This window comes from Strongyloides ratti (assembly GCF_001040885.1).
Source record: "Strongyloides ratti genome assembly S_ratti_ED321, chromosome : 2".
Lineage (NCBI taxonomy): Eukaryota > Metazoa > Nematoda > Chromadorea > Rhabditida > Strongyloididae > Strongyloides > Strongyloides ratti.
The window spans coordinates 4553818-4572671 of NC_037308.1; the positions used below are offsets into that span (position 1 = coordinate 4553818).

Sequence of the window (18854 nt, forward strand, 5' to 3'; positions counted from 1 at the left end):
TAAATTATAATTTAATGGTGGAAGAACTATTGTTATTAATATATGTGAGTCTTTTTTGTGATTCATTTTTTTTTTTATTTAATTGTATGTATTATTGTCAACAAAAACTACTAAATTAACAATAAAATTTAATCCAGCGAAGGAAGAAATTTTTAAATAAGAGAAATTTATTAAATAAAAAAAATAAATTATTCATATTACAATTATATAGTTTTCTATTTCTTTATCAATTAAATGAGTATCAAGGTTCATCTTTTTAAATAATGAGAAAATTTACTATAGACTCTCTTACTGTCTCCCAAAAAGAAGGGACAACTGCAAAGAGTGTTCGTTTTTTAGTTATCTCATTTTGGTTAATAATTTATCACGTACCAATTTTTAAATTACAATTATAATAAATAATAATTAGGATATGTGGCATAGACCAGTTCCTTATTTTTATTATTCTAATAGTGGATATCTTTTACCATTTGTTTCTCCAATTCATGTACCTAAAACTACCCAAAATTTTGAAAGTCCTAGAGTATGTTTTTTTAAAAAAAAAGTTGTACCTTTTATAATTAACATTGTCATATTTTTTTTTATAGATATCACCTGGTATTGCGTTTCTTCAACAACCCCAAAGATTTGAGTTTGATGAAAAAGGAAAAGATTTAACAAATTTATCAGAATTGGAGGTAATTATATATCAATGATATTTAACTTTATAAATTAAATAAATGTCTTTTTTTTTAGGTTGATCCTAATGAAGTTCTCCAAACATTGTATAATGAGGCACGTTCTTTACCAAGATTTCAAGGAAAAGAAAAACAAAATCAGGTTAAAATTAAGGCTCCTGAAGTTCCAACAGTTGAAGATAAACAGATAAAAAATGAAGAAATTTTAAAAGTTATTGATGAGTATAATACATTTAAACTTCATAAAAAAAAACAAAAAATTTATGAAAATTTAGTATCTGATCCAACATTAGCTGCTATGTTGTATAGTATTCCAACACCAACAATTGAAGATTCATTTTTTCCTCCATCTTGTAAAAATATAACAGAATTGTTAAATGGTAAAAATCGAATATTTATTAATAATCAACAATATAATGGAAAATTAAATAATAATAATAGAGAATTTTTTTCAAAGACAAATGGATATGGTAAAAATTATTATGATAATGATATTTTTGGTAGAGATAAAGATTTTAGTTATCAGGAAGATTTAATGAGATCCAGCCGTTCAGATAGTATTGAAAAACCATTCTGGAATACAATGGATCGTCCTGGATCACCTATAAGAAAATTGGTAACAACAAGATTTCAAATGCCAAGGAAAAATATTCAAACAAATTTTTTAGAAGCTGAATATCTTAATACTATATCACCATCTTTTATTTATTTTAGAGAAATACATCATTCAACAAAAGATTATGAAATAACAAAACCAACAAAATTAAAAGATTTATCTGTAAATACAAGAATGTCTATAGGATCTCATGGTTATGGTGTTACATTACCTGTTCCTGGTGATTGTATATTATGGAGATATTGTCTTGCACCATATAGACCTGATCATTTAGTTCGTGCTCGAATTATTGATAGAAAACCTATGATAAGAGCATGTGAAGATAAAGATCCAAATAATGAATATTATAAAGTATTTTATATTGATTATGGTACTACTAATTGGGTTAAAAAAAGAGTTTGTTATGAGATGCCATCAGAGGAATGGTTTACTAAACCACCTGAAGCTTTACCTATATCATTATATAATATAATGCCAAAATCATCTTTATTTGATGATCAAAATACTAAATTAGAATGGCCACAAAATGTTTGCCTTGCTTTACGTCATATTCTTGAAGAATTTAAATATTTTGAAATACATATAAAAAATTATCTTCTTATTAAAAAAAAGAGTGAACAGACTTATGCTGGTGATATTATATGTTATTTACAAAATCCTAAAACACATCCTGAATTTGCTGGAACAGGACAAAATCTTTCACAATTATTAGCTAATAAATGTATTGATGATATTATTATAATAAATGGAATTAATCCTGATACTGATATACCTAGATATGAAACACAGTGTCGTTTTGATAGAAATACATTTAATTTACCTGATTATTTATCACATAAATCTATGAGACTTCAACGTGATCAAGGACCTATAATTCCTGGAGACTCTAAATTAGGTGCTGATTCTGTTTCACTACTTCAACATAATTCATTAGATCCATATTTACTTGTATCATCATCAAATACTACAAAAGGAATAACTTCTAATGGAGATAAGAAAAATAATAGAGTACCATTAATTGACATAGATCCAGAATTATGGCCAAGAAAAGGATTACCATGGAAAGTAGAGACACTAGAGGAGGAGGGATTTTTGGTAGATAATTATATTTATATATCATATTGTTGTAGAAATATAACACCAGATTGTTTTAATTTCTCCTCTCATATTATTAAACATAATAGAATAAAAAATATTATTGATGGAAAAGAAAGTTATTCAAAATATCAATTAGATATATTAGAGGCCAAAAAACATTTAGATAATATTTTATTATCTTTTTATAGTATACCAGAGAATAGGAGAATTTTTTCATGGGATTATGTTAAAAATAAATTAAAAGAAAATGAGGTAGTTAATTGTATTGTTGGAATGTTAGAAAATTCAGATGATGATAGGTATAGATGTCATCGTGCCCGAATATTAGGTGTTATTGAAAATTTTGCCAATGACCTAAAGGGAATTAAAAATAATTCAGAGGAGGAAGAACATATAAAATTTGTTATTGTTGAATTATATGATTATGGTGGTGTTATGTCAGTTTCAGTTGATTCAATTTGCCAGATTCATCCTCTTCATGAAAATATTAGCCCTTTTACATTACGTTGTTCTCTTCATCTTGATAGTACAAAAATTAAAAATAGAAAATTCAAGGAAGTTATTAAAATTTCACCAAAATGGTATAGAGATATAAAAAAAGATAGTGCAAAGATTGTTTGTTCATCAATTCCCAGTAAAGCAAAAGTTATTCAATTTCCTTCAAATGACAACACTTATACATTTGATTATTTTATTAATCCTTGTATTGATTCATTATGTTATAAAATTACTGATGTTCAGGAGACTTATTTAACTCGTCAAGACCCAAATATATAATAGAAATCTTTTTTTTTTTTAAATAAAGTGTATCTTGTTTATATATAAATTGTATTTATATTATTTTGTTAATGCCTTTGTATAATAATTTTAAAACTCATAAATTTTATTTCAAATGTTATTTTATCAATAATTAAATTTTTTTTTCTTAATTTTAATTGTATTTAAAATTATTACTATAATAATCATGTATTATTTAATATTTTATGAAGTAATAATTGAAAAGATTTAAGTTTATCTTATAGAAATTCTTACCTACATATAAATGTTTTAGTAGTTAATTTGGGATGTATTTTAAAATATTACTACTGTTAATTTTTAGGTCATTTCATCTATCTACTCAATTCCTCTTTTACATAAGGTAGAAAAAATTACATATTTTCTTCCTTTGTTAAATGTTGAAACTAAAAATTATTTATTTAAAAATTTTTTTTTTTTTCAATAAATTACATTATTAATTATAATGTAGAATTATTATTAATTATGTGTGAATACATTTATACAAACTTTGAATTTTAATTATATTTACCGTAAAATTGTTTCTATAGCTATAAAATATTTATTATAAACTTATAATTAAACATGAATTGTTAATTTTATTTCATTTTCTATTATTTTTTTTTTATAATCAAAAAAATTTTAAGGCATGCTTTCATTTAATTTTACATTATATATTTAGAATTTGTAAAAAAAAAAAAAGATTGTTAAAATTATAAATACATTCATTAATGACACCTATTATAAATGAAATAATATAGTAGTACATTTTGATTATGAAATAATATAGTAGTACATTTTGATTATGAATAATATATTGCTATGGCAATCCAGACACTAAAAATCCTCATTTAATTATTTACTCTTTCTAGTAACATTATTTATATGACATATTAACATTTTATTCTTTAATTTTCAAATATATTAAATTACATTTCATAAATCGACAACAAAAAAGGAAGAAAAAAAATTTTTTTATATAAACACTGTTAAAAATTTTTAAATAAATATTTATTAAAAAAAAAAAAGAAGAAAATTTTATGAACTTGTACGACCTTATTTTGTCTTCAACATAATTTTAGAGATGTTTAAGGCATTTTAAGGTTGTTCAAGTTTATAAATAATTTTCTTATTTTTATCATTAAAATTTAATTTAGATGTTATGTATAATATAAAATATATGTACACATATTTTATTATTTAACTCAATATAAAATTTATTTGTTACTAAAATAAATTTATTATATTGTAATTTTAAAAGTATATATATATAAATTTATTTCATTACATTTTATATACATTATTTATTTATCTTTAAATTATACATATATAAGTCTTTAGTTTTTCAATTATTATATAAAATATTCTTTTTCATCAAAAATTGATACACTTATCTATTCATAATTTTATTCTACTTTTCTATCATTATATATATATATATATATAAATGTAACGATGCATGATGGTATTTTTATACAATATAAACATTTATATACTAATATAGTAATTGATATTTTATATAAAATTTTAAAATTATCTATTTTCTAATATTTATTTTAATTATAATGATATACTAATGATAATATTTTTCTTTTAAGCATCGGTAACAAACATATTTTTTAAAAATGTTTGGGACCTGTGTTTAAGTAAAAAATTTTATCAAATATACATATTATTTTTTATTTTTTAAATATAAATTATATTTAAAAAATTATAATTTAATTTTAATATAAAAATTATAGATGTGAAAAAAAAATTTATAATTTTTTTCAATAAAAATATGAAAAAAAACAAAGTACATTGACATGTATAACAATTATTAAATTAAACTTTTTTTATTATCTGTACAACATCCTCATCAGCCAATACATGATCAATACCAACTCTTTGTGGTTGATATTTTACAGACATTCCCCAAACCAGGGCAACTTTAAAATCTTTAACCATTGATTTATGAATTTTTAAACATAAATGTTCAAGAGTTTTTCTATTAGATGATAAAACTATTGGATTATTTAAATCAGGTAATTGACCTTTAGGTTTGGTATAAATTCTAACAAGTTTTAAATATTCCCACATTTTTGCTAATAATTCATCAAAATTCCATTTTTCATGAGCTGATATAGGAACACAATGTGGTACTTTTCTAATAATATCAAGTTCTTCAATTGTTATTTGATCAATTTTATTCAAAACATAAATACATGGAATATAGACACGATTTCCTTCAATAACATCAATTAAATCTTCAGCTGTTGCATCATATTTTAATGTTATATCAGCATTATGAATTTTATATTCAGCTAAAATATTTTTAACAGTATCATTATCTAACTCTGATTGTGGTACCGTTTGAGTTAAATTTAAACCACCTTTTTCTTTTTTTTTAAAATAAATTTGTGGTGGTTGTTTATTGAGGCGTATACCAAAACCTTCTAATTCTTTTTCAATAATTTTTTTATGATCCAAAGGTTTCAGGACATCGAGGCAGATTAAAATTAATGAGCATGTATGGGCAACAGCAATTACCTGGCGACCTCTACCTTTACCATCTTTGGCTCCTTCAATAATTCCAGGTAAATCTAATAGTTGTATTCTGGCACCTTTATATCTAATAAGACCAGGGACAGTTGTTAATGTTGTAAATTCATAATCTCCAACTTCACTATTAACACCAGCAAGATTTGTTAATAAGGTACTTTTACCAACAGAAGGGAAACCTAAAATATTATAAAGTTATATAATCTTTTTAAAAAGTAAAATTAAAAATATTGTTTCAAAGAAAACTAATACATATTAATAATAAATATGAAATATAAGAAAAAAAAAATTTTTTTTAACTTATTAAATATATTTCTTTTTCTTAAATCACTCTTAGAAATATATCAATTTTCTCTACATTTAATCTCTTAACAAGTTTTCAGGAAAAGAGTTATATACTTAAAAATAATAATAAAAGCAATTAAATAATCATGTTTCCTCGTAAATGCTTACAAACATATTTATATATATATATATATTTGTGTAACTTAAAAAATTCAATTTTAATAGCTTTACATATATATATAATATTTCTTCATCAAATAGACATATTTTATATATTCTTACACTAATGATGAATCAGTTGAGAAGTATAATATTCAATGGTAGATAAATAGGATTACTGATAACTATGAATAATTGGTGCCAAAATTTTTATTATACAAATAAAGTCTTTTTTAATTTATTTATTTTATAATTTATATACATTAAAAAAAATTTTTTTTTTCCTATCATTTTTCTCTTAAATTAATGAGTCCATTAAATGTATCATTTATTCCATTAATTTTTATTAAAAATAAATAAATAAATATATATATCTTTATTATCCTTTCAACACATCATTAACAACCAAAAATCATATTGATAAATCTTATTTTTTTTTTTTACCATTGAATAATAAATTGAAAAGTTATCAAACACTTTATATTAATGTGCCTTTCTTATTTTTCTTTTTTTTTTATCATTACTTATATTATTAAAAATATATAAATGTTAAATAAGAATAGCTTTTTGAGATTAAAATTTACTTTTTAAAAACTATTTATTTATCTAACTTTATTATTTAAGTTAAGAAAAGAAAACCTAAGAAAATATTTTACAATTGTGGTGAATGTGTAGTTTGTCTCATGAGAAAATGACAAAATAGATAGTGGATATATTTTTATTTCTTTCAAAATAAAACATATGACCTTCTCATATGTATACCATATAATATATATAATGAGGGAGGAACTCTAAAAATAATATATGTTTTTATATATATAAATATATATATATAGGGAGAGAGAAGCTTTTTATCAAAAATAAAAGATATCTTAAGATAAAACTCTAAAAAAAAAAGAGTATCCTCGAGGCAACGAGACACCACCTAACAAAAACAAAGGCATTTTTAGAGACTTTTTACAAGTATTATTTTAAACTTCCACCACATTTTATATACCAAGAAGCATACAAATATATATACAGAGGCTCTCATAGTTATATTATATTCTCATAGACATCTATAGATATATATATATATATAAAAATTTTTGCCGTTATAGAAAGTTTAAAAAATGAAAGGAAAAAAAAAAAAAAACTCCGTTTGTATGACTTTATTTAAAAATGATTCAACAATTCTAATGTATATATACAATATATTCTTTTTTACTCACTATCATCTTTTTTTGCTACCAATTTTTATCTTCTTATCTCTACTTTTGTAGTGTGGTAATATTTCTTTTCTCTATTCACTTTATATTTATATAATTTATATATATACTTTCCCTAACTTATGTTTATAGGTGCATTTTTTTGATAAGAACAACAACTATAAATTGGAATAAAAAGATACATATAATATATTTCTTTTTCTTTAAATTCAAATCAAAGTCACTCAAAAATATACTATTTTATATATCTCTTTCAATTATTATTATTATTATTATATATATATAATAAATATATATACCTTATATGATGCAATGAATATATAGAAATTTTTAATCCCATACATAAAAAAAAAATTTATCTTTTTATATAAAATAATTATTAATAAAAAAAAATCACATCAATGATGCCTGTATCAATATTTTTATTAATTCTAATATCAATTTCATTATATTTTAATACATTATCTCAAGAAATAAATAATAATAATACTGAATTGGTGTTGGCATCACCAATATCAAAAGCAAAAAAGGAATTAGAAGAGATAGCCTCAAGACCAGATTTATTATGTAATATAGATTCTGATTATGAATGTATTTGTCATCAATCATTAGGTGACTTAGAAGGTAAATATATTCCTTGTAATGAATTTATACAGGTAAGTAATTTTTTTATTCTTTTATCTTAATCTATTTTCTATTTAACTAATAAATTTTATTTTTTAAAAATATATATAAAAAAATTAATCTATTTACATATTTATTTAAAAATAACTATATATATATTTATATTATTTTAATTAAAACAAAATTTTTTTTTCTAAATAGATTGAAAATTTACCAACAATTCAATTGAAATTAAAAAATGCTAATTTATCTGCTCGTCTCCATACAAATGAACCATTTGAGGAGTATTTTAAAAGGAGGATAGCAGATATATTGACAAGATATTGCCAGAATAATGCTAATGAATGTATTGGAGTACAGCAGCGTCTTACGAAGGTAGATTCAAATGAAAATTTTAATAATGAGAACATTCTCCTTACTCAGGATCAAGTAATTATTTTAGCTGTAAATTATCTTCCCAATAAAATAACTCTTGTTGATTTGGTTATTGCTAAAAAACCAAATATAGGATCACTTAATGGGTTAATGTTAATGGATCCAGTTCAGGTAAAATTTATCCTATCTGCTCAAACTACACCATTATCTCGTGTACTTGGTGGTATAAAAATTGAAGAAGTTAAGACAAATAATTTATCAAGAGTTGCACCACCAATTATTTTACAAAATGATGATGATGAACCATTACTTCTTCCTGCCTACCTTGAACCAACACAATCAATGAATATACATGATAATGAAATGATAAAACAAAATGCTGGTAGTAATTCAACATTAAAAATCCTTTTAGTAATTGTAGGAAGTTTTTTAGCTATTTGTTATATTATAGCAACATATAAAGTTTGTCGGCAAGTTTTTATTCCTATCCTACACATATATACTAAACCAAATTATCTTTTAACATTTTTAAAAATTATTTTTAAACGTTATTTACATATATATTTATACAAAATATATATCAATTTAAAATAACAAAACAAAATAGAATAAAAATTGTGTAATACACTAAGTTAATTTATCAACAAAACAATAGATAACATAATTTATTCTCCCTTTTTCTTAACAACCGTTTCCATTATTTATATTTTTATTATTATTATATATATATATTATAGTGACCATCATCTTAAAAAAAAAGCTAGAGCAAGAGCGGAAGCAACATTTATTCCATCAAGATCCAATTCAATACGTAATTATGGAACATTACCAAGCCAAAAATCTCATCAAACTGATAGTACTTCAACAAATAAAACTAGTATATCACATTACAATAGAACAAATGTATTTGGTGATGGTAATAATAATAAAAGTTTACTATACACAACTACGGCATCACCAACAACGGCTGGTTGGAGTAATGGTGAGGAGGAAGGAAATATTACTCCTGCAATAACACCACATTCATTTAAAAGAATGTTTATGTGTGATGTTAGTCAATTACCAAGAGAACCAACAATTGACTTGGAGTCACAAATTATTGAAGAAGAAGATGATGAGGAAGCAAGGAAAATTGAACATCCAATGGATTTTGGTATACCAATAATTCATCAAGAAGAAGAAGATAAAGATGATAACAAATTACAAAATGAAAAATCTTATCCAATGTCAAATATTACTCCAGATCTAATTGTTGATAGTGAATCATTACAAGATTATGAATTAAGTAATATTATTACAAATAATGGTTTTGAACAAAATAATTTAATAACAATAGTTCCATCAGAAAGACCAATCTCAAGAAGGGGAAGTGTAACATCACCAACATCAGATCCACAGGATCTTGAGACAACATATAGTAGAGAAGAAACACCGGCACCAATAATGGAAGAAGAATTAATCCCTAAACCACCTGTAATAATGGAGGAAGATGAACCATCAGTTGTAATTGAAAATAATGTAATAGTAAATAATAGTAAACCAAAAATGATACCAGTAGTATCAATAACAACAGATGATGATTCAATAATTGAGGATGAATTTGACGATAGAAATGATGCTTTTAATAAAATAGTAAATGCTAAAAATGAAATTATTGATGAGACATGGACAAGTGATGAGGAAGATGATAGGGATAATACAAATTTATATAAAATAATGAGTGAAGAACATGTTGAAATGGAGGAGAGTGACAAATCTGATGAAGAAGAAGATATTGATGAAACAAATACTTATTATCAAAGATTACAAGAAAGTCCTACAACTCCATTTGAAATATCATCACCTAATAAAATTGATAAAGATAAACATATAGTTAAAAATCATATCCAAAAATATGGAATTATGGAAGATGATGAAAATGGTGATTTACGTTAGAAGTTTAATTTTCATTTTTTTATATAAATAATAGATTTAGAGAGAAAAAAAAGATAATATTTAAAAAAAAGCCTTGGTATTTTTTCACTTTGCTAACTAAAACTAGTATATATCAAGAAATATAAAGTAAAAAAAATCAAATGTGCCCTCAAACAATAAATACAATTTATACTTGTCGAAATATAAATTTTTTTTTTCTAATAAAATAATTAATCACAAAAAGTATTTTTTTTCTTTCTTTTTTTAAATAAAACTTACCTACGAAACCTACTCTAGCATCACCAGTCTTTGCCACATCAAACCCTTCACCAGCAACTTTTCCACCACTTTTCGGTGTTATCAATTCACGACGAAGTTTAGCAAGTTTTGCCTTCAAAATTCCCAAATGTGCATTGGTGGCTTTATTTTTTTGTGTCTTAGCCATCTTTAAAATTCAAATAATTAATGTTTATAATTTTAAAACTTACTTCAGCTTCAATTTCCGCAATCTTTTGGATGACAGACATTGTAAATTAATAAAATATCTTACAATTAAAAGAACCTATAATCTATAAAAAAAATGTTAAATAATATTAATTTATTTACAAAATAATATAATCAAATAATATACAACATGACAAAATTAATATAGAAGTGTTAAAAAATAGTTGTAGGTAAAATAGGATACGGCCTTTAACTTCAACATAATTCAACTTTCCTTCTTTTTAAGAGAAGATACTTAAATATATTTATCAATTTTTGTATGTTATTTTGTAAATAATATGTTTAGAATAATTGAAATACATAGTCTAAGACATTTTTCTGTATCACCTCTTTTATTAAAAAATCACTATGAAACTTTAGGTGTCAATAGAGATGCCTCCCAAAAAGAGATAAAAAAGGCATTTTATGAATTGTCGAAAAAACATCATCCAGATATGAATCCAGGAAATGATAAAGAATCAGCTGAAATGTTTTCAATGGTTAGTTTTTTATCTTACTTTTTACTAAATAATTAAGATATCAAAAGCATATGAAGTTTTGTCTAATAATTTAGCAAGAAAAGAATATGATGAAACAATTAGACCTCCACCAAGAAGTTACTCAGAAATGAGTAGTAGACATTTTACACAAACTAAAAAAAACTATACAGATGCAAATATAGATTTAAAAGATTTTGAATCATTTCAAAGATCTGCACGATTAAGGCGTGGATTTCATGAAAAATTTGATATGCCTGATGAATTTTTTGCCAAATTTGGAGGTAAAAAATTTAAATCAAATTTTGCAGAAGATGATATACCAAATGCATTCAATTACAAAGATAGAGTCTCTGCTGAACGGGAAGCGGAGGAATTAAAAATTCTAAAAGAAATAGAAGAAGAGAAAAAAAAGAGTAGGTATCCATTACCAACATTTGAACAGTTGGTTCAACAACAAAAACAAAAAAAGTATGAAGAAAATCGTAGACTTAGTATTGTTGCAGCATCAATATTCGGAGTGGCAATGTGTTTTGGAGCCTTCTCAATGCTTAGATAACAGATTTCTTAATAAATTTTTATTTAGCTTTACTTTTACTTGATAAAGTTTTATAGGTTGTATTTAAAAATGTAAAAAATATAAAGATAAAAAGATTAATATGTAACATTGTTCCATTTTAAATTTATTATTAAATCACAGTCATAAATTAAAGAATAAAAATTAATAATTGAAATGTAATTTATTACGAAATCCTAAAAATAATTAAATAAAAAAATCACAAGATGCACTACTGGCTATGTATACATAATTACTTTATTTCAAATAAAGATGAATATTTTGTTGAAAATTATCGTATAGAAAGTCTAGTTACAATTTTTTTAGTATTAATAAAGTGTACTTTTAATTACAGCTATTTATGTAGTTATAAAATAAATACTATTATTAAGCAATAAAATATGATATTTAATTTAAATTTCAAAATAATAAAAAATGTAAAAATAGTATTTTTTGTGTATATACGATGAAACACATATTGAATTGTTTGATTATTTTAATAAAAAATTTTTTTATAAAGTTTTTACCAGAACTAAAGTGCATATTAAAAGATCTAAAATTTTAAAAATATTTGTTTTTTAATATAAAAAACTTTGATTGATTGTTCCCATTAAAAAGTTGAAAATGTATTTTGTTGAAAAAACAAAAGTCACATTTACGTAGAAAAAAATGCTTTAAATTTCTATGATAAATCAGAAGGCTATTTTAAATTTTTTTTTTCATTTTATTTTGATAAAATAATTTACTGTAGTAAAAACATGTTTATTAATTGAAGAAACATATAAAAAAATAAGATTACAATAGTTTTTAAAATTTATATAATGAAATCTATTCATATGGTAAAAATATGATTAAATTTTTTTATCTAGTTTCCACTATCACTAAATCAAATATATAAAAAGAAATATTTTAAGAAGCTGTCAATAATTACAAGAACTTGCTCAGAAAAATAAATTGTTTCTTAATGAAATAAATTTTTTAATAAGCTTTTTAAAGACAAGTTAAAAAATATTTCAAATATTTAAGGTTAATTTTTAATTTAATTTTAACTTTCCCTTATAAAAATATTAAAATTTACTTTTATTTGTTTATAATGGTGTGTCACTGACAAGTATAATAAAATGGATTATTAAATATGTCTTTTGTTTTATCAATTGTTTTGTTCTAATTTAAATGGTAGTAATGACATATTATAAAAAGGTATGCATTATTGAATTATCATTATGATTAAATTTAGAGATGTTTAATGAACTCGCTTTAAAAAAAATAGTCATTAATTATGTAAAACTTTCAAGAAAAAAAAAGTCATTTGAAACATTTTGAATTGTACTTCACATTTATCAACCAAAAAAAAACATTAGTCACAATGCTAAAAAATTTAAATAAATTAAGTGAAAAGAACAAGAAAAATCAAAAAACTTTTAGAAATAATTTTATTAGTATTAAATATCGCCAAAATCATAAAGAAAAAATTTTTTAAATGTCATTTAACTTTTTATTGTTAATAAAATTAAAAATAGGACGATTACAAAATTCGCCGAAAAGTTATAAAAAAATTACCAAACGAATATACGGTCCTATAAATGACAAGGACCCCCATTTCTTTAGAGATCCTCATCATCATCCGGAAGTTCAACATTAGCGGCTTCAGCAATCTCTTGTTCATATTTAGCAACAAGAGTTGGATCCATTTGAACTTCTGGTGGAGCTAGAGCTGGCATAGCAACAAATTCAAGATTAGGATCTCCAAGAAGCTTACGAGCCAACCAAAGGAAAGGCTTCTCAAAGTTGTAATTAGATTTTGCAGAAATATCATAATATTGAAGATTTTTCTTTCTGTGGAAAGTAATTGTCTTAGCCTTAACTTTCCTATCTTTCACATCAACTTTGTTTCCACACAATACAATTGGAATATTTTCACATACACGAACCAAATCTCTATGCCAATTGGGGACATTCTTGTATGTTACACGAGCAGTTACATCAAACATGATAATAGCACATTGTCCTAAAAATTTAATAAGAAATATAGACAACGAAATCAGTAATTAATTCAACATACCTTGAATGTAATAACCATCGCGTAGACCTCCAAATTTCTCTTGTCCAGCAGTATCCCATACATTAAATCTAATTTGCCCACGAGTAGTGTGGAAGGTAAGAGGATGTACTTCAACTCCAAGTGTGGCAACGTATTTTTTTTCAAATTCTCCGGTCAAATGGCGTTTAACGAAAGTAGTTTTTCCTGTACCACCATCTCCTACAAGAACAAGTTTGAATGTCGGAATATCATCTGGAGCTGCCATAATTCGTGTTAGTTAAAACAAATCTAAAAAAAGTGTCTAATTAAATACGTAATGATAAAAAAATATATATATTCAAGCCGCTTAAACACGTTAAAAAGAAAAAAAATATAAACTAAAGTTGTATTACGGCGCGAAATCACTTGGAACATTGGTTTTTGTATACAATAAACTATGAAAACAATAAAATAATTGCCGCCACAGACATGTAAAAATCATGCACATACAACTTTTAGTATATTAAGAGCGCCGAAGTAAAGCAGATGATAAGTAGAAAAAAAAAAAATATAACAATACAATAGACATACTACAAAAATCCATAAAAAGTACAAAATTTATAAAATAAATATTTTTTTGTTCTTCGGTTCCATAATTTAACGATAAAAAATTATAATTCACAACAACGTTTGAAAAATAGTAGCATGCCATGTGTTAGATGAAGAGTAAGCAGTATATATATATATAAATTGTCACGACCTTTTTATTTATGAAATAAAAGTATGAAATTATGAAATTTAAAACTTGTCGATGTATTAAAAAAAAAATACAAACACACGTTTAATTATAGAAAAAAACAAACCAAAAAAAAATAAAGTGGGAATTTTGGAGAGAAACAGTTTGACCATAAAATATTACCATAAAAATTCTGCTAGGACGTTCCTCTAAAACAAATGGTACCGTAATGAGACACATTCTCGTATACACTCCTCCAAGCGGGTAAAGTGATAAAAAAATTTAGTAAAATTTTCAAAGATAAAAATGAAATAAAATAAAAAAATTTAGGATAAAAATATTGGAAAATCCATAGAAAAAAAGTTTTAAAAATTGATGATGGAAATAGAAATGTAATCAAAAAACTGCACTATGATATATGTATAAACTTTTCCCTGCAAGAGACAGATGTAAATGCTGTTGGAATTTAGTCCATCGTGTATTTGGAATTACATTTTCATAGATTTGCCTTAATTTTAAAAGAAACTTATAGAAAATGGGAAAAAAATCAAAAGAAGCAAAAGCTGTTAAGGTAATATATTTTTTTATTATTTTTTTTAAACAATATTTTATTTTTTTTTTAGAAAGAAGAAATTAAGGATGAATATGTCATCCCATCATCTACAGAACCTGGAAAATCAAACTCTGCTGAATGGCCATTATTATTGAAAAATTTTGACAAAATGAATGTTCGTACCAATCATTATACTCCACTTCCAGATGGATGTTCTCCATTACAGAGAGATTTAAAGAATTATGTTTCCTCTGGATTTTTTAATCTCGACAAACCTGCCAATCCAAGTTCTCACGAGGTTGTTTCATGGATAAAGCGTATTCTCAGATGTGAAAAGACTGGTCATTCTGGTACTTTGGATCCTAAAGTTTCTGGATGTCTTATTGTATGTATTGATAGAACAACACGTCTCGCTAAGTCACAACAAGGTGCTGGTAAAGAGTATGTTGCTATTTTTAAATTACATAACTCTGTTGATGGAGAGAAGGCAGTTAAAAATGCTTTAGAAAAACTTACTGGAGCTCTTTTCCAAAGACCACCACTTATATCTGCTGTTAAACGTCAACTTCGTGTTCGTACTATTTATAAGAATACACTTATTGAGTATGATAATGAACAAAATATGGGAATTTTCCGTGTCTCCTGTGAAGCTGGTACTTATGTACGTACACTTTGTGTTCATCTTGGTTTACTTCTTGGAACTGGTGGTAATATGCTTGAATTAAGACGTTCACGTTCTGGAGTAACATCTGAACATGATGGACTTGTAACAATGCATGATATTTTAGATGCTCAATATCTTTATGATCATCAAAAAGATGACACTTATCTTCGTACTATTATTAGACCACTAGAGGCTCTTCTTACTGGACATAAAAGAATTGTTGTCAAAGACTCTGCTGTTAATGCTATTTGTTATGGAGCTAAAATTCTTCTTACTGGAGTTTTAAGATACGATGATGATATTGAAATTGGTAAAGAAATTGTTATTGTAACAACAAAGGGAGAGGCTGTTTGTCTTGCTATTGCTATGATGACTACAGCAACTATGTGTACTGTTGATCATGGAATTGTTGCTAAGACAAAAAGAGTTATAATGGAAAGAGACACATATGGAAGAAAATGGGGTCTTGGTCCTGTTGCTTCAAAAAAAGCTCAACTTATAAAAGAGGGAAAACTTGATAAATATGGTAAACCAAATGCTAATACACCAGCTGGATATGTTAGTGCTTTTGTTGATTATTCTGCAACCAATAATACTGATTCAAGAAAAAGAGAGGCTGGTGATGGTAATGATGCTGTTCCTGAAAAAACTTCAAAAGTTGAGTCTTCATCTGACGATAGTGATTAATTTTTTATGTTGTAACTTAGTTATCTTTCCTATAACTTTTACTACCATTACTTTTTTTTCTACAGTTTCTGTTATCTAAATATTCTGTACACTTTGTTTTTTTTTCTTTGTTTTTGTTATTGTTTTAAATTTACACCTTAAGTACAGTAAAAACTTTGTTATTAATTTTTCTTTATTAATAAAATATTTTTTTTAAGTATTTATATATGTATATATATATATATATTTATTTATTAAATCTAGATTTTTTTTTTATAATCCATAAGTATTAGACATTGAAAAATCAGCCAATTGATCTTCAAGCAATCGAATACGTCTTTCATGAGAACGAAGAACTTGTTTGAGGCGTTGAATTTCCATATACATTTCTTCTGGTCCTGATGGCATGCCTTGATCTGTAGAAAGTGAAGATGCACTACCATGTTGTCTTGATTGAAATCCACCTCTAGGGGGTGATGCTTCTTCTGGTGGTGGAGCTTCACGTTGATTTCTTTTTATTCTTTCTAACTCTGCAGCAGCCCTTCTTTGTCCTGCTGTCATATTTCTACCACCATCATGATCCTCTCTACTTTTAAGTTGAACTTGTTGTCTTGGTGTTGGATTACCATTAAAACCTTTACCTGGTGATGGTTCTCTTTTATGTTCTCTTCTAGATTCTTGTCTTGGTTCTTGTCTTTGTTCTTGCCTCTGTGATTGTTGTGATTGCATAACAATACCCATATCATCATCAACAACAGGACGATGTCTTGTTGGTTGAGGTGAAGGTTGTGGTGACGGTGTTGTTGTTTGAGCACTCGGTTGCAACTGATTAAGAATATTAGCTTTTTTAGCAACTTGAATTTTTGGTTTTGATGCCTCAGCAGCATTTGGATTAACAACCATTAAATTTGGTGGTGCATTTTTACCTTCAACAAATTCTTCTGCTGTCATTGCAGGAACTAATGATCTAGTATCTGGATATAAATCAGCTTGATAAAGATCTGATTTTCTAGGAACAAAAAATTGTAATACATCAACTACACCTTTAGTTGTTAATTTATATATTCTTGCTGTTTCATTTTCATTATAATTCATTGCTCTTTTACTTTGAAATCCAATAGCTCTTTGTGGTTCAGAAGTTGTATATGTATTTATATAATGAACATATGGCCTTTCATCATTAATTTCATAATATCTTATAGCACAATCACCTTTTCCTGCTAACCATAAAAGATTTGTATCTTCATCATATAATGGAAATAATACAGCATTACTTGTATCTAATTCCTCTTGAATAATTGGTTCAGAAAGATTTTCAGGATTACGAAGTGCAAATAAACGTTCACTTCTTTTTGTAAAACCTGTTGTAAAAACTTTACCATCTTTTAAAAAGATTGCTCGTTGTGGTTTGACACCTTCATGTCCAGAACCTTCTTTAATTAATTGCCCAGAATGAGAATCAAATATACGTAATTTTTTATCTTTACATGCTGTAATAAATTGACTACCATCATAATTAAATGATAATGAAAATATTTGATCTGGATGTCCATCTACTTCTAATAATGCTTCACCAGTCCCAACATTCCACATTAATATTTTATTTTCTCCTCCAGCTGTCAATAATATATTATTTGCAGTTGGATGCCAAACTAATGTATTAACTCTTTTTTGATGTCCAGTTAATTCAACAACTGGTTCTGAAAGAGTTCTTGTTAATCCTCTATCAGGAATTAACCAAACTTTAACAGTTGTATCTTCTGAACAAGAAGCAATAACATTATCATTAAATGGTGACCATACAATTTCAAGACATGGAGCTTTATGAGCATCAACATATGGATAATCTTTATCAATTCTACCTATTTTATTAACAGGAACAACTAAAAATGGTCCACCGGATCCTCTAACAACAAATGCTATGAATTTTGGATTAACTGCACAAAATAAAGAATCCCAAGATACTTCAGTAACTTTTATATCTGACATACAAGATTCATGTTTAAGTGGTTTACAAAAAACATGACGATACTTGGATTGTCTAACAATATTCATTCCTTCTTAATTATATCTAGAAAAAAAAAAATTAATTTTGTAATATATATATATACATATATAAAAAAAAATATTTTTATATAATAAAAATATAAAAAAATAAACATTAGTAGGATTTGTTATTATTAATAATTTTAATTCTAAAAATATTATATAAAGAGTAGATTAGACATACTATTTGATATATCTCAATGTCTTCAACATTATAATCTTAATTTATTTAAAAGAGACTTCAAAAAAGAAAATATATAATTGTGAAAACATTATTAAGAACACAAGGGTAACTTTAAATTAACTTGAACGGGGGAGTAAGATGTTGATAAACGACAGAAAGAGGGAGCTTTATATATCTC

The 18854-nt window shown here is 24.9% G+C and overlaps 8 protein-coding genes across 8 annotated transcripts; 4 read left to right on the plus strand and 4 right to left on the minus strand.

Annotated features, from left to right (window-relative positions):
- Positions 1-412: 412 nt before the first annotated feature.
- On the plus strand, positions 413-3168 carry SRAE_2000145800 (Tudor domain-containing protein; the record flags this gene model as incomplete). Its single annotated transcript, XM_024652413.1, has 3 exons — positions 413-523; positions 588-677; positions 736-3168. The coding sequence occupies 3 exons, from the start codon at positions 413-415 to the stop codon at positions 3166-3168; spliced, it is 2634 nt and encodes an 877-aa protein (XP_024505992.1).
- Positions 3169-4989: 1821 nt separating this feature from the next.
- Positions 4990-7157, minus strand: SRAE_2000145900 (Developmentally-regulated GTP-binding protein 1; the record flags this gene model as incomplete). Its single annotated transcript, XM_024652414.1, has 2 exons — positions 4990-5885; positions 7148-7157. The coding sequence occupies 2 exons, from the start codon at positions 7155-7157 to the stop codon at positions 4990-4992; spliced, it is 906 nt and encodes a 301-aa protein (XP_024505993.1).
- A 602-nt stretch (positions 7158-7759) lies between these two features.
- On the plus strand, positions 7760-10292 carry SRAE_2000146000 (Hypothetical protein; the record flags this gene model as incomplete). The annotated part of the gene is made up of 3 exons (XM_024652415.1): positions 7760-8014; positions 8184-8827; positions 9095-10292. The coding sequence occupies 3 exons, from the start codon at positions 7760-7762 to the stop codon at positions 10290-10292; spliced, it is 2097 nt and encodes a 698-aa protein (XP_024505994.1).
- Positions 10293-10428: 136 nt separating this feature from the next.
- Positions 10429-10798, minus strand: SRAE_2000146100 (AT06125p; the record flags this gene model as incomplete). The annotated part of the gene is made up of 3 exons (XM_024652416.1): positions 10429-10439; positions 10551-10716; positions 10760-10798. The coding sequence occupies 3 exons, from the start codon at positions 10796-10798 to the stop codon at positions 10429-10431; spliced, it is 216 nt and encodes a 71-aa protein (XP_024505995.1).
- A 255-nt stretch (positions 10799-11053) lies between these two features.
- SRAE_2000146200 (DnaJ homolog subfamily A member 3, mitochondrial) lies at positions 11054-11810 on the plus strand (the record flags this gene model as incomplete). The annotated part of the gene is made up of 2 exons (XM_024652417.1): positions 11054-11254; positions 11292-11810. 2 exons carry the CDS (start codon positions 11054-11056, stop codon positions 11808-11810), a joined length of 720 nt encoding a protein of 239 aa, XP_024505996.1.
- A 1601-nt stretch (positions 11811-13411) lies between these two features.
- Positions 13412-14113, minus strand: SRAE_2000146300 (GTP-binding nuclear protein Ran; the record flags this gene model as incomplete). The annotated part of the gene is made up of 2 exons (XM_024652419.1): positions 13412-13815; positions 13870-14113. 2 exons carry the CDS (start codon positions 14111-14113, stop codon positions 13412-13414), a joined length of 648 nt encoding a protein of 215 aa, XP_024505997.1.
- A 985-nt stretch (positions 14114-15098) lies between these two features.
- SRAE_2000146400 (H/ACA ribonucleoprotein complex subunit 4) lies at positions 15099-16467 on the plus strand (the record flags this gene model as incomplete). The annotated part of the gene is made up of 2 exons (XM_024652420.1): positions 15099-15134; positions 15187-16467. 2 exons carry the CDS (start codon positions 15099-15101, stop codon positions 16465-16467), a joined length of 1317 nt encoding a protein of 438 aa, XP_024505998.1.
- Positions 16468-16719: 252 nt separating this feature from the next.
- On the minus strand, positions 16720-18501 carry SRAE_2000146500 (Coronin-1C; the record flags this gene model as incomplete). Its single annotated transcript, XM_024652421.1, has 1 exon — positions 16720-18501. The coding sequence occupies one exon, from the start codon at positions 18499-18501 to the stop codon at positions 16720-16722; it is 1782 nt and encodes a 593-aa protein (XP_024505999.1).
- Between the last annotated feature and the right edge of the window lie 353 nt (positions 18502-18854).